Below are 15,151 nucleotides of genomic sequence, written 5' to 3' on the forward strand. Positions count from 1 at the left end.
AGATTAATATCTTTTGGAATAGATCCGGTTCTCAGCAATACTGAAAAACCATGTATATCATCATATTACAGACAATTTTCCACGAATATTGAAATAAAAATCATAAAATTAAATTCAGATTTGTTAGCCTGGACCTTTGGCCCCTAGGGGCTAACAAGACTAGTTAAAATCTTATAATTTTTCAATTTAATATCCGCAGAAAGCTGTCTATAAAACCATGCGAAATTTAATGTTAAATGAATGTTGAATGAATGTTTGTATAGATGTGAAAATGTCTACTGAAGGGGATAGTTCTCCCTTTTGTGGAACACCATTCTGGGATACAAATCTGACATGGAACACAGACACACCAAAGGAATACTTTCTTACCAAGCTATTATCGGCCACGTCCCTAGAGGCCTTTAAGGGCCCTTAAAGGGGGTTGTAAGTCCCCACCCCCATTTTAAATTGTAGTTTTAAAAAGAAAAAGTTAAAAAAAATTCCAAAAATCAAATTGCAAACTAATCTAAATTAGTATTTGAGCACAGGGACGCCCAAGTTTTTTTATTTTAGGGAGTTAAAATGAGGGGTTCCAAAGGTTTTTAGTGGATAATTTAATGTATTTTAAACCTTTTGACGGGGTAAAATTAGCAGTTTAAAAGTTTGAAGGAGTTTGATTTCTTTTTCCCCCCAGCCCTTGAAGGTTAATGTTTGAGCTATAATAATTTTTCCATTTCTCATTTTTGGTCTCTAGCATGTAGATGAAGAAAGTCTATTTGTAATAGTTTACACGATGTTTTCAAAATACAGTGCTCAGTTATACTCCTTCCATCATCCTAATCTTGTTTTTACCCTGGGAAATATATAAATACAACAACAGTACTACCAGTAGTGTACCATGGGCATTCAGGTATATGATCTTGTTAATACCCTGGGAAATATATAAATACAACAACAGTACTACCAGCAGTGTACCGTGGGCATTCAGGTATATGATCTTGTTTCTACCCTGGGAAATATATAAATACAACAACAGTACTACCAGCAGTGTACCGTGGGCATTCAGGTATATGATCTTGTTAATACCATGGGAAATATATAAATACAACAACAGTACTACCAGCAGTGTACCGTGGGCATTCAGGTATATGATCTTGTTTCTACCCTGGGAAATATATAAATACAACAACAGTACTACCAGCAGTGTACCGTGGGCATTCAGGTATATGATCTTGTTTCTACCCTGGGAAATATATAAATACAACAACAGTACTACCAGCAGTGTACCGTGGGCATTCAGGTATATGATCTTGTTAATACCCTGGGAAATATATAAATACAACAACAGTACTACCAGCAGTGTACCGTGGGCATTCAGGTATATGATCTTGTTAATACCATGGGAAATATATAAATACAACAACAGTACTACCAGCAGTGTACCGTGGGCATTCAGGTATATGATCTTGTTAATACCCTGGGAAATATATAAATACAACAACAGTACTACCAGCAGTGTACCGTGGGCATTCAGGTATATGATCTTGTTAATACCCTGGGAAATATATAAATACAACAACAGTACTACCAGCAGTGTACCGTGGGCATTCAGGTATATGATCTTGTTAATACCATGGGAAATATATAAATACAACAATAGTACTACCAGCAGTGTACCGTGGGCATTCAGGTATATGATCTTGTTAATACCCTGGGAAATATATAAATACAACAACAGTACTACCAGCAGTGTACCGTGGGCATTCAGGTATATGATCTTGTTAATACCATGGGAAATATATAAATACAACAACAGTACTACCAGCAGTGTACCGTGGGCATTCAGGTATATGATCTTGTTTCTACCCTGGGAAATATATAAATACAACAACAGTACTACCAGCAGTGTACCGTGGGCATTCAGGTATATGATCTTGTTAATACCATGGGAAATATATAAATACAACAACAGTACTACCAGCAGTGTACCGTGGGCATTCAGGTATATGATCTTGTTAATACCATGGGAAATATATAAATACAACAATAGTACTACCAGCAGTGTACCGTGGGCATTCAGGTATATGATCTTGTTAATACCATGGGAAATATATAAATACAACAATAGTACTACCAGCAGTGTACCGTGGGCATTCGGGTATATGATCTTGTTAATACCATGGGAAATATATAAATACAACAACAGTACTACCAGCAGCGTACCATGGGCATTCAGGTACAGTGTTCACTCTTTTAGGTTTCAGGACAAATGCAATAGTGACAATCGTCGGATCAGTGGACAAACGCAGGAGTGTGAAAATATTAAGTTTATTAAGTATTTCTAAATACAGGTTAGGTTAGGTTAAGATATGATTATGCAAATAAGCCCCAGCAGAGGTTAGGCCTTTTGAATATCTTTAAGATGGTTTTAAATAGATTAGGTAACTCTTGCGTTTGTCCTATTTTGTAACTTTGTGAAACAAATTAGAGCTAGACTTTTCTGAAAAACTGGTTGGTAAATGTTTATTTTTTCTCTGAAATATCTTTACTACTAACTATCAAATGTTACACAAATAATTTTTAGGTTCATTTCTCAATCAAGTCATTAAATGCTGGTTCAATAAAAACAACTTTCGTACTCATTTTATAATTCTTGTACTACCACCAGAGCTGGATCTTTAAATCATTTTAGTGGTGTGCCAGATCGGGGTGAGCCGAATTTCAGCCAATTACATCGCAGCATTTCATAAAATGCTGTTCTCTCATTGGTGGAAAGTTGGCTTTATTTGGCTGATTTAAAGAACCAGCTCTGTTTTTATTCTTGACAATAGACTTAATATATCTAGATGGCCCATCTGACCCAAAATTACGACAAAATAGAAAATGGGATTTCATAGCACTTATTAACTCAAAGCTAGATTTTGTCATGTGCTTCACGGTATAATTTACCCAAGAAAAGCTTTATCTAAAAGAATGTGACTATTTATAGCTGACTCATTATGTGCAAGAAATGAAAAAAATTCTCCTCTCCTAACAAAAACTGTGCACAATATCAACCAACGACATTTCTGGAATATACATCCACTGTTCTACTGTTGTCTGATTTAGAGAACATGTCTCTAGATTATTTCTATTTTGTTGATTTAGAATAATATCTCGGACAGTGTTAACTGGAATCAGTTTTGCTGTGTCAATGTTCTTGTTCATAATGTTTCTTGCAAACAGACAGGGTGATTACTTTACATCTGATATAGGTATTTCATTTCAATTTTAACTTTTTGCGACATTTTTTTTCTCAAAATAGTGGCTGATGCCCCTAAGACTTTGTTTCTGCTGGAGGTGAATTCCATCGAGGGGTAGGTTTAGCGATGATAACCGCTCCCCCACCCCCCGTATTTAAAACAGGCTACACTGAACTAAGATAATAATAATAAAAATCTATTCATCATAATTCTAATTTGTTTCTAAATAAGAAAATAAAATCAGTGGTCAAGGGGAACCTTGTGTGACAGGGGGATTTTATTAATTTTCTACTGCAATTGACATAAAAGAAACTTACTTTTTTCCCAGGAAATAACAGAGTCATATCTCATAGAGCAGCCATGTAAAGGGCATATAAATTTGCTTGTAGCCCAAACTCTGCAGGGCTACACTACACTCAACCTAACCAATGCAGAGATAAATTCCTCCCGACCCCCATACCTTATTTTATTTTTTTTATCTATAGGAAGTGTATTTTAGCCTCATTTCTAGATTATTTCCGTAATATATAATGCAAATGTTTTTACTTTTCAGTTGGTCATTTTGTGATCATGTTTGGCCATTTCCTCAGCTTTTTACTCATTTTCATTGTCAGAAGATCTGGACAGGTTTCATCTGTTTCACAGGTTTTAACCTTTTTAGAGATCTTTACCAACACCCAGACAAAAAATCCGCGGCATTAGCGTGCCGGTTTGCTGTCAATGAGGTGTTAGGTTCGAGTCTAGCTCAAATTGCTCCATACCAGAGACGTCAAAATTGTACTTTCTGCTGCTATGTCTATATTACACTAATAGTGAGAGTGTTGGGAATGTCTTGGCTCAAAAACAGGCGCAACTCAATACCATTGACTATTAGTCAAAGAGTTGGTTGTTACAGTATACGTTACTAAAAATGACTGGTCTTTAAAATGGTCTAGCCCCCCCTGTAATGAAGTTATAACCCTATTTTTTTGTATGTGTGATCTTTATATACATGTATAATGGTGTTTGTTGCGGTAAATTAGATCAAAGAACATTTTCCGACATTCAGCAGGCTATAAAAGAAGAAATTCAAAATGAAAAAATTCAGACCCTTATTTTTTAAAGTAAATTTTACTTAAGCCGAAAAAGCACATAGTAAAATTGAATTAAGCATAGTGGTTGTGTCGAGTTTTATCTTCAGCATAAAATTCTGCTTCCATAGACACCTTACCCGACTTCCTAGCTCTCATACAAGTCATTTGAGCCCGAAAAGTATGTATCAAGACATCAAAATCTATGATTTTTCGGCTTAACCAAAATTCACTTAAAATACATAAGGGTCTGAATTTTTCATTTTAATTATTTTCTTTCATAGCCTGCTGAATGTCGGAAAATAATCTTTGAACTAATGTACCGCAACAAACACCATTATACATGTATATAAAGATCACACATACAAAAAATAGGGTTACAACTTCATTAAAGGGAGGTCTAGGCCATTTTAAAAACCGGTCATTTTTCGTAACGTATACTGTACTTAAACTAATATAATATGGTTGTTGGGTTAGAAACCTACTCTTTCTATGAAACTCTACTAAATAAATTTTAATTATCATACAAATAATGCTGATCAAAACAGTGTAAAAAATGACGTTAAAATAACGTTAAACAATAAAATGACCAATGAAAGGCCAGTATGAATTTTACCATTGATCAATCACAATGTATACTTGTTATTTAATTGTATGATGTCATTTTTTTTAGGCACTTCATGCTGTTTCATGCTGATCGGAAGTTTTTTTTAATTTAAAATTAATATTTTAGTTATTTTACTGGCTTGCTTATGTTACTTGTAGAACATTTAGGTTAGTTCAAAATTTATTAAACTCATATACTAAAGTAACAGGATGTTTGTCTTGTCTGTCAGTCAAGTAAAATAGTTTTCAGGGAAATAAATGAAATGTTTATTGACTTAGTATCCTATTATAAGAGATATTAAGATTTTTATTTCTGTAGCTTCAGATTTTGATAACTACTGAGTTCTTATTATGCAAGCGGCCCTTATAGGTCCCTGGATTATTTTAGGCTTTCCAATCTTTCAATTCTATCAAAGGAAGGAATATTAATTTATCGCATTATATCAAAGACAGCTTTTATCAGATATTAAAATGAGAAATTATGAGATAAAACCAGTTTTGTTAAAGCCGAGGGGCCAATGGCCCAGGCTAACAAAACTAGTATTAATTTATGATTTTTATTTTGATATTTGTGAAAATTTTCTGTAAAATGAGGCTATACATGATATTTCAGTATGGCGGAGAACAGGTTCTAATCCAGCGAATATCAATCGGTTTCGAAGCCATACTGGAATCTCAATCAAAACATTCATTCAAGTTCATTGAATTTTATAATAAAACCAAAAGGCAGCTTTCCTGTAAAAAATTAATATCTTTTATATAGTTTTGCGAGCACATTGTTGAAACGCGAGGAGAATGTTGGTATGTCAGAATCTGATGTGGTGCACTCCATCATTCTTGGCCTCAGCTATATTAACCTGATCCTCCAATTCTTACCAGACACTCCTCCTCTTTATACAGATTTGGAAAGTAAGAAATCTTTTAGAAGCAGCTTATAGTGCCTACAAAATTACGTCATACAAATAACCAATGGTAGACCAGTATACATTGTAAATGACTAATGGTAAAGTGTATAAGTCATTTGTATGTTATGAAGTCATTTTTTATAGGCACAATAATGACTGCAAAATCTTTTCACCATCTGCCAAAATTTTTTACCCACTCCCACCCACCCCAAAAAAAGATTGAATTTCTTATACACATACATGTTAATGGGAATAGCAGTGTTGGGAAAGTAAAGAATAGTAAATCATCAAAAAAATCTTGCAACCCTAGCGTTACAGACAAAAAGACAGACATAAACACTAATAAGTTAGCTAGCTATTAAAAACGTCCAATATTACACGGAGAACTAGAAAGATTAATTTAAACATTATTGTATGTTTTCAATGAGGTATTATTTTTATCAATGTTTTCCTATGTTTATTCATTGTTTTTTAGTTGGAAGATTTTTTTCTCTCATTGTTTTTTAATTCCAAGATTTTTTTCTTGAAGAATCTTATTATATATTAATTAATTTTTATTAAAAAATCTTTCATCTTTTTCTACAGAAATTTAAATTAAAAAAAACTTTGAAAAACATTGGAAACCAGATCTTAATGGGAATTGCTTACTTTCTAGTCTGTGTAAAAATGTTAATGTTTCTTGCTAATGAATGTTTTATTTTGGTTAATTTTCATACAATTTATTTGTCAAGGATCCTGTGAAAATCCTCCCCCAAGTGAAAGAACCTCATATATTTCTTTCTTTCTTCATAGGTTAGTAAATATTTATCAACATTTTAAAGAGAATTCTGGACCTATTGCTAAATTTAGATTTAATAATATTAAACACTTTCTTAAGATGGTTCAGTTTAGAAATATCCTGGATAAATAGTAAAAATATCAAAGTATGTCAGATTTTGAATATTCAAGAAACAGCTATTGACTGCATCAAGAGCATAGAATAGGGTGAACTAGAAAATGCTATTTAGCTAAACAAGTTTTGTAGATTAAATAATTTCTGTCATCCAGAAAATCCATAGAATTCTCATTTTTGAGAAGATTAAGTTTGAAAATAGAGTTTAATATTCATTCCTTAGGAGTTTTTCACAAAAAAATAAGTTCTGCATTTAACCAATCTTGAAGGGGATAAAGGGAGGAGTAGGTTGCGCTAAAAATCCGTAAAGGTGTGAGTTTTAAGGCTTAAAAATAGTAGTAGAACGATAATATTCACTAAATATGTGTATTTCTTATTGAAAAAAACTCTAGACAAATTTTTTAAAACGTCAACATAAATTTTTATCATTCTACTACTGTTTTTAACTTAAAACTCATAACCTTTACGGATTTTTAGCGCAACCTACTCCCCCCTTTGTTATTTCTATTAAATGCTTTGCTAAGGTCAAACAAATCAATTCTTAAATAATTCAAGTATAGGGGGGTTTTATGAAAAACTTATTAAAGCAAAATTGTATTGAACTCAAAAATAAGAATATTTGGTTTTTATCTTAAATTTTTGTTACCTCATAAGGGAAGTTGCACTTAAAATTATCAAACAGATTTTCTCCAAAATGAGAATTCTGTTCATTTCTTTATTGCCAAAAATAAAATCTCGGCATCTTATTTAGATAGATGGCGTTGGTCTAGTAAAGAATTGGAAATTTCATACTTAAGTTTTACAGTAATGAACTGTGGGGTAAGTAAAAGGCCGCATTCTTATGTAAATGATAAAGAAAACTATTCTTGTTCTTAGTTGGTTTGATAGTTTTGTAATGTCTGGTTGGAAGAAACCTGTAAACCAAAATGATCTGTGGGACCTCTCATACCAGAATAGCTATAAAGGCATCGTACAAAAGGTAAAAATAAAATTTTTTTTTTGTCAGAATAATAGTAAACAAAATGCCTATTTTGATAGTGGAATAATAATATTACTCTAACTTCAGTTGTAATACTTCCTTTAGGCCAGTTCAATAGTTTATAGTAAACTAGCGGCTACGCCCCTAGAGGCCTCTTGTGGCACTTTGAATGCTTTTTTGTTTTATTTCAAATGTGTAATTATTTCTATGATGCGTTTAAATTTCTAAGTAAATTTAATAAAATAGTTTTGTGAATTTGATTATTACAGAAAGGCCTTATCAAATTTAGTGTGCGGGCAGCTGTTTGCTATCACCATAAATTTCTCACCTACTAAAGATTTTTATAAATCTTTATAAACGTTGCTTAACAATTTTAGTGGGAGAAATGTTTGTATTCAAATGGAAAAGAAAATGTAACAGTCATTGGTCCACTTATCAAAAACTTTGGCATCTTCTTTTTGAGTGGAGCTATTTGCCAGTTTGTTTATATAGGGAAATATGTCACTGATTTAATTATGTGTTTTCTACAATCAGAGCTAATCTCAGTTTTTTTTTGGTCAAGAACCTATTCAAAACATGAGACATTTAAGTATCGCTGGAAACCAGGAGGATTAGGACCTGCAGGATCATATCATAAAAATGAATGAAACACTTATATTTCATATTGTTGTTATAGGATGTTTTAGTTATTTAGCAACATAAAACAATTTGTTAAGTCAAAAGAAAAAATATTTCTTTACCTGGATGACCCTGCCAGGTTTTCTGGCATCCTGGTTTGTGTGATACCAATATTAAAAAAGTCAGTTAGTCACAGCCTTTTATCTTTAACACAGAGAAAATTATTAAGAAAAAAACAAAGGGCGGTCAACACACCTTTCCCCTGAACTTTAAGGATTAAAGTGACATATTAATAAAAACCAGGATTGTTGTTTACAAACCCCCAGATATTAAATCTGTTGATTGCGTTTGTCCAAGGAGAGGAGGAAACATGGAAGGGATATCTGTATGTTGCTGTTCTTACTCTTGTCTCATTTTTAATTGGTAAGGATTTTTTCCTTTTGTTCAAGTAAATAAGTCCTTTTTACTTAATGATTATTTGCCTATTTAAGTGTTAACCTGGATACAATGCATGAAGTTAATTTTATTTTTTTATATCAGGTATATTTGACAGCTGGTACTGGAACCAAACTCGGCTGTTATCTATGAGAATATTCACTGCACTCTCAGCTATTGTTTACAAGAAGTCACTGAAACTGTCCTCAGCTGGTAGAAACAAATACACAACAGGAGAGGTTGTTAATCTGATAGCTGTGGACTGCTCAAAAGTTCAAGAGGCCACTATGTTCTTCAATTTCATCTTTACAACTCCATTACAAATAAGTCTGGCTATTTACTTCTTGTGGCAATATTTGAATTATTCTGTCCTTGTAGGTAAACACATTCTGTATTATCTAATAAGCTCTTACATAACATTACTTGACTTTTTTCCCCAAAAAAACACTCTGTTTAAGTCTAAAGTTTGAAAATTAGTTCCTTGTTTGCCACAATGCCCAACAAAATTGGAATTAATCTTAGAATCTTTAATGTTACTATCTGTGAAAAACTGTTCATAAAACAATGCCATAAAAATATTCTGTTACTAAAGTATTTTGATATGATTACTAATGCATCTTCATTAAATAGGCACTTTATCTTATATTCAATATCAAACCATAAAAATAGGTATTTGACATAAAAACAAACGCTTACAAAAAATAAAATCAATAAAGATTGTCTTTATTTTTAGGTTTTGGAGTAGTGTTATTCTTTCTTCCATTTAACAGCTTTGTGTGGCATTTCATGGAGAAATACAACACACAACAAATGCAATTCAAAGACGAAAGAGTAAATCTTATCACTGAAATTCTAAATGGAATCAAAGTTTTAAAGCTTTATGCTTGGGAGAAATCATTTATAGAAAAAATTGGGGAGATACGACACGAGGAGATAAACTTTATGAAACGGGCTCAATACTTGGAGGCTACACAGTTCCTTATGTGGAATTCTGCTCCATTTCTGATAGCCTTATCTTCATTTACATGCTACGTTCTTGTTGATCCTGTAAATAACATATTAGATCCACAAACTGCATTTGTTTCATTGACTCTATTTAACACACTAAAAGAACCTTTATTCTTATTGCCCTTTGGAATATCAAATATGATCAGAGGAAAAGTATCAATTGATAGAATTAAAGATTTTCTTAATGCTGATGAAACAGATCCTACTAGTGTTACTCATGATACCATGGAGGATGCTATTACAGTTGGTCATGCTTCATTTACATGGAATCTTAATAATCAAAAAGATACACTAAGGGACTTGTCATTTAATGTTAAACAAGGAAGTTTAGTTGCAGTGGTGGGGCATGTTGGGGCTGGGAAATCCTCTTTGGTTTCTTCTATTCTTGGAGAACTGAAAAAGACAAATGGTGTTCTGAATGTGAATGGAGAGGTAGCTTATGTTTCTCAACAAGCTTGGATGCGGAACATGACCTTAAAAGAAAACATTCTATTTTCTAAAAGATATAACAAAGTTCTATACGATAAAACAATTGAAAATTGTGCTCTTGTTAGTGATCTTGAGATGCTACCTGCTGGAGATACAACTGAAATAGGAGAAAAGGGTATCAACTTGAGTGGAGGACAAAAACAGAGAATAAATTTAGCCAGGGCTGTTTATTCAAAAAAGGATATTTATATATTTGATGATCCTTTATCAGCTGTTGATGCACATGTAGGCAAACATATATTTGAGAAAGTTATTGGTCCTAAAGGAATGCTCCAGCGTAAAACTCGGATTCTTGTAACACATGGAATTAGCTTTCTGCCAGACACTGATTATATACTTGTGATGAAGAATGGTAGAATAGCAGAACAGGGCAGCTATAGCCAATTGATTAAACAACAAGGAGAATTTTCAGCATTTATCTTAGAACAACTGAAAACAGCGGAGGATAGTGAAACAGAAACTGACAATGAGGCTATTTGGAAAGATCTTGAGGCAAGCCAAGGAAAAGAGTTTGTATCAAAGAAAAAAATTGAAAAGGCAGCCCATAGACGGCCAAAAACAAAGTCGGTTGGCTCAATATCTGTTCTGTCAGAATCAGATGAAAATAACCCTCCCCCATCATATTATTCCAAACAAACATCAGTAGCAGATAGATCATCATCAGAAACTGTTTACAAAACATTGGCTGGAAAAAGAGGTCTAATTGAAGAGGAACATGTTGAAGTTAAAGGAGTTAAACTGGAAATTTATATCTATTACATGAAATCTGGAGGGTTTTTACTTGGGATTGCTGCATTTTTTGCTTACTTCTTCTTTGAAAGCTTTCAAGTTGGAAATAATATTTGGCTGTCGGTGTGGTCAGATGATGAAAGGGCTGCTTATGACTTTGATGTTAGAAATATGTATTTGATTGTTTATGGATGTCTTGGACTTATGCAATCAGTGTTTATCTACACTGCAATTATGCTTGTTACGTTTGCTGCTGTCAATGCCTCCAAGTGTCTGCATTATGATTTATTAAAAAGTATTTTAAAATCACCAATGTCATTTTTTGATACCACTCCAGTTGGAAGAATTGTAAACAGATTTTCTAAAGATATGGATGAAGTTGATGTTATGGTGCCATTACACTTCAAAGACTGTTTCAGTCAGCTAGTTATTGCACTTGGAGCAGTTTTTGTTATCTGTTATTCAACACCAATAACTATCATAGCTGTTATTCCCTTAACAGCAATATTTTTATTGTACACAAGCTTCTACCTAAGAACATCAAGGCAATTAAAGAGAATAATTTCAATAAACAGATCTCCCATAAACAGTCATATTGAAGAAACACTCTCAGGTGCAGCTACTATCAGAGCTTATGGACTTGAGGACAAATTTGAGGATGAAAACGAGGCTAAAATTGAGGACTTACAGAAGGCTCAATATCCTGAGACTATTTCCAACAGTTGGCTGTTCCTGAGACTGCAAATGGTTGGAAATGTCTTAATATTTTTAACATCTTTGATAACTGTTATTAATAGAAAGTCTGTAGATGCTGGAACAGTAGGTTTATCACTGTCTTATGTATTGACCTGTAATATTGATATCTACATGCTTGTTCGAATATTTGCTGATCTAGACAAAACCATTGTTAGTGTTGAGAGAATCAAAGAATATCAGGAAATTCCCCAGGAGTCAGCAAGCAAAACAGACAGAGATCCATCAGCCAATTGGCCAATGTTTGGAAGCATTACTTTTGACAGCTATTCCACCCGTTACCGACCTGGGCTTGATCTAGTTTTGACAAATATCAATTGTAAGATTGAGAGTGGTGAAAAGGTCGGAATTGTAGGAAGAACAGGTGCTGGCAAATCCTCCATTACATTGGCTCTTTTCAGAATAATAGAAAAAGTATCTGGCAGGATTCTGATTGACAATGTAGATGTGTCTGAAATTGGCCTGACAAGGCTGAGATCAGCTCTGACTATTATTCCACAGGATCCAGTAATTTTTTCTGGAACTCTAAGGTCTAATCTTGACCCGTTCAACCTTTACACTGACAGGTTAATTTTCTTATATTGTTATGGTACTGATTTAATAATCCTTAATAATGATGTAAATAAAAATTTAATGATCTTCTTGCACTATTTGTCATAATATAATGTCACTAAAAAAGTTTAATGTAAGATTTAAGTCTGCATCACAATAAAAATAATCTAAATATTTGAACTTATAATTTCAATAATACTTTACTAATATTTGTTTATACTTTTAGCAAAATCCTAGGGTGTTCCATTAGTTGAGAAACTAATTTTTCTTTTATTATGATAGAGATATCTGGAAAGCTTTAGAGCAGGCTAGTTTGTCTCATGTTGCTAGAGGATTTAAAGGTTTCATTTATAGATTTGATAACAATTTTTAATCTACTTCATATTTATTTTTTTGATATTTTCTTTTAATATTTGCAATCACAAGAGAATAACTTCATGGTTATTTAAAATTTTTTGTTTTACCTTTACATAATGTATGAAAAGTAACATTGATATATTAATTTAGGTGGTCTTCACGAATACATTTCTGAAGGAGGAATGAACCTGTCAGTTGGTCAAAGACAGCTTCTTTGCATGGTCAGGTATGGTACTTTTACACAAGTTCAATTCACCTAAATATCTTTTATCTGGATACTTTTTATCGGATGTTTATGAATAAAAAAAAATAGTAACTTTATGATTAATTATTAGGGCTTTGTTGAGAAATACAAAGATTTTGGTGCTTGATGAGGCTACTGCTGCCATTGATCTTGAAACAGATGATCTCATTCAGAAAACTATTAGAGAAGAGTTCAAACACTGTACAGGTTGTTATATGTATTAATTGTATATTCAGTAGGTTAACAAGAATGAAAAATATCACAACATGTAAATTTGGCTTGTTTATCAGTTTTTGATTTTTAGTTGACTTATTATTTTCTGTCATGGCATTGAAGAGTATTAAAGACAATAAATATCTTATCTTATAATTAAATGCATGTTATTATACTTCAGTTTTGACCATTGCTCACAGATTGAAGACAGTGATAGATAGTGACAAAGTGATGGTCATGGACAAAGGAACAATTATAGAGTATGACACACCAGGTACAGTAATGAATATGACATGGTAAATGTCTTGAACAAAAGAACTATTGTAGAATAACAACTAGTCAAAGTTATGATATTGGACATTAGTGTGGCCCAAATGAAGGTCTAAATCGCTTTTCAATGTGCGGAATGTAAAAATAGGTTATGTATTGTTTGTAGATTTTAGCCCTTTAATTGATTTTAAGAAAAAATCTATTGCTATATCGTCAAATGCATTTTTATTTTCATTCTTTCTTCCCGAATTAATATAGCCTTACACCAGATATAAAGCAAAACATCAAATTTTCTGTCTGTTTGTTTACAAACATTGAAATAAAATATTAAAATCACCAGGAATAATCATATGAAGAAAGAAAGTATAAAAATTTATTTATGTAAAATTACAATAATTTGGGAAAGCTAATTCATACTGCAAAATTATTGAAGAAAAATAATTTAAGATAAGCCTTACTCTTTATTTCTGGTTTAATAAAAAACAATCAAATTATTTTTTGCAATATTAAATTTTTTATTAGTATGCTTTTTTAAAAAGTTAAATATGAGAATAAGTATATTACATATTTTTTTACCTTTATTTAATTTTTTATTTAAATAAATTGTTTCTTTATTGGCGACAATGTCTGTTGAGCCATGAAATTTATTTAAAACACTTTATTCTATTTTATGTCTTTAAAATGTATATTTTTTAGAGTTTTTCATCATTTTTCTTCTCATAAGACTAATAGCTACTGTTTTAGTTCAATTTCTTACACAAATTATCAGTTTAGATAAAACAATGTTTTTAGACGTTTTTTGGAATTATTGGGCAGGAATGGTGGTTCTGCCTACTTTTTATAGTTGCTTCATATTTGAACTCTTGTTACATTATTTTAGGTTGGCAGTTCTTTAATCATTTCTTGTTAAAATCATAAATAATATGAAGTTTTTGATAAAAAGCTTAAGATTGAAATTTTGAGATCAATTCTCATTGTAGAGAGGTCTAGTTTTCACTAAAAGGTCTACATTTGAGCCGGTAACAACTTCAAGGTATCTGCAAATTGATATGGTAAAGATTTAAAAATTCATGTTTTTTTTGGGCCAGTCTATTGGACATATTGTAGAATATAGATAGAAACACAACTTTTAAATCCAGTTAAGATTTTAAAAAAAAATTCATTATAAAACTTTGGGATAGACTGAATAAGAAGTAAAGAAAGTTTGTTTAAAATTCATTCCAACAATACAAAACAATACCCCTCAACCACATTAAATATTTGAAGTCTCTAACATTTTAAACAAAAATCTTATTAAATGGGGGGGGGGGGGGGTTAATGCAACCATCTCGTAATCAATGTAAATGGCAATTAGAATCAGAGTTTCGATCTGAAATTTTGCATTTTTCGTTGTATTTTCACAGTAGATTTTTTCTTATTTCTAGCCCTTGCGGGGGGCTCTAACCCTGTGGGGCAATCTCCTAACTTAACCTAAAATAACCTATCAAAAGCTACTGTGAAAATACGACGAAACGCCCAATAAGAGGTGTTGTCAGGAAAGGGACTATACCCCTAAAATCTTATAATTGTGGATTAATAATAATGTACTTTTTTTAGGAAAATTGTTGAAAAATCCCAATTCTTCCTTCTACTCTATGTGCAAAGATGCTGGAATGATCTGATATATTGTAACCAAGTTGCTGCACTATATGTGAACTAATTGTCCTTGTTAATTTTCATCTCACTTGTGATTTTTAATTTCTTCATATGAATAATTGTTATTATTATTATTTTTGATTTCAATACTTGTAGAATGTACATTTATGATTAT

At 32.1% G+C, this 15,151-nt stretch overlaps 1 protein-coding gene across 2 annotated transcripts; it reads left to right on the plus strand.

Annotated features, from left to right (window-relative positions):
* Positions 1 to 752: 752 nt before the first annotated feature.
* LOC145322538 (multidrug resistance-associated protein 1-like) lies at positions 753 to 15,151 on the plus strand. 2 transcript variants are annotated; one of them, XM_080164636.1, is made up of 16 exons: positions 753 to 889; positions 3,127 to 3,233; positions 3,775 to 3,866; positions 5,025 to 5,065; positions 5,661 to 5,806; positions 6,534 to 6,594; positions 7,571 to 7,673; positions 8,051 to 8,163; positions 8,593 to 8,714; positions 8,832 to 9,104; positions 9,460 to 12,271; positions 12,540 to 12,598; positions 12,765 to 12,840; positions 12,950 to 13,065; positions 13,253 to 13,345; positions 14,938 to 15,151. In XM_080164636.1, exons 2-16 carry the CDS (start codon positions 3,173 to 3,175, stop codon positions 15,000 to 15,002), a joined length of 4,233 nt encoding a protein of 1,410 aa, XP_080020762.1. In that variant the 5' UTR covers positions 753 to 889; positions 3,127 to 3,172; the 3' UTR covers positions 15,003 to 15,151. The 2 variants fall into 2 exon arrangements, with proteins under 2 accessions (XP_080020762.1, XP_080020764.1); XM_080164638.1 differs by lacking the exon at positions 753 to 889 and adding an exon at positions 2,167 to 2,215.

The sequence above is a fragment of the Acartia tonsa genome, chromosome 6 (genome assembly GCF_053477335.1).
Source record: "Acartia tonsa isolate MP-2025a chromosome 6, ASM5347733v1, whole genome shotgun sequence".
NCBI classification, from domain to species: domain Eukaryota; kingdom Metazoa; phylum Arthropoda; class Copepoda; order Calanoida; family Acartiidae; genus Acartia; species Acartia tonsa.

What these genes read in the sequence shown, in the direction of transcription:
- LOC145322538 (XM_080164636.1), top strand. Translation starts at nt 3,173, where the DNA reads ATGTTCTTGTTCATAATGTTTCTTGCAAACAGACAGGGTGATTACTTT. An exon ending in TTCAACCTTTACACTGACAG is followed by an intron (nt 12,272 to 12,539) that starts GTTAATTTTCTT and finishes TTATTATGATAG; the next exon opens with AGATATCTGGAAAGCTTTAG. An exon ending in AGAGTTCAAACACTGTACAG is followed by an intron (nt 13,066 to 13,252) that starts GTTGTTATATGT and finishes ATTATACTTCAG; the next exon opens with TTTTGACCATTGCTCACAGA.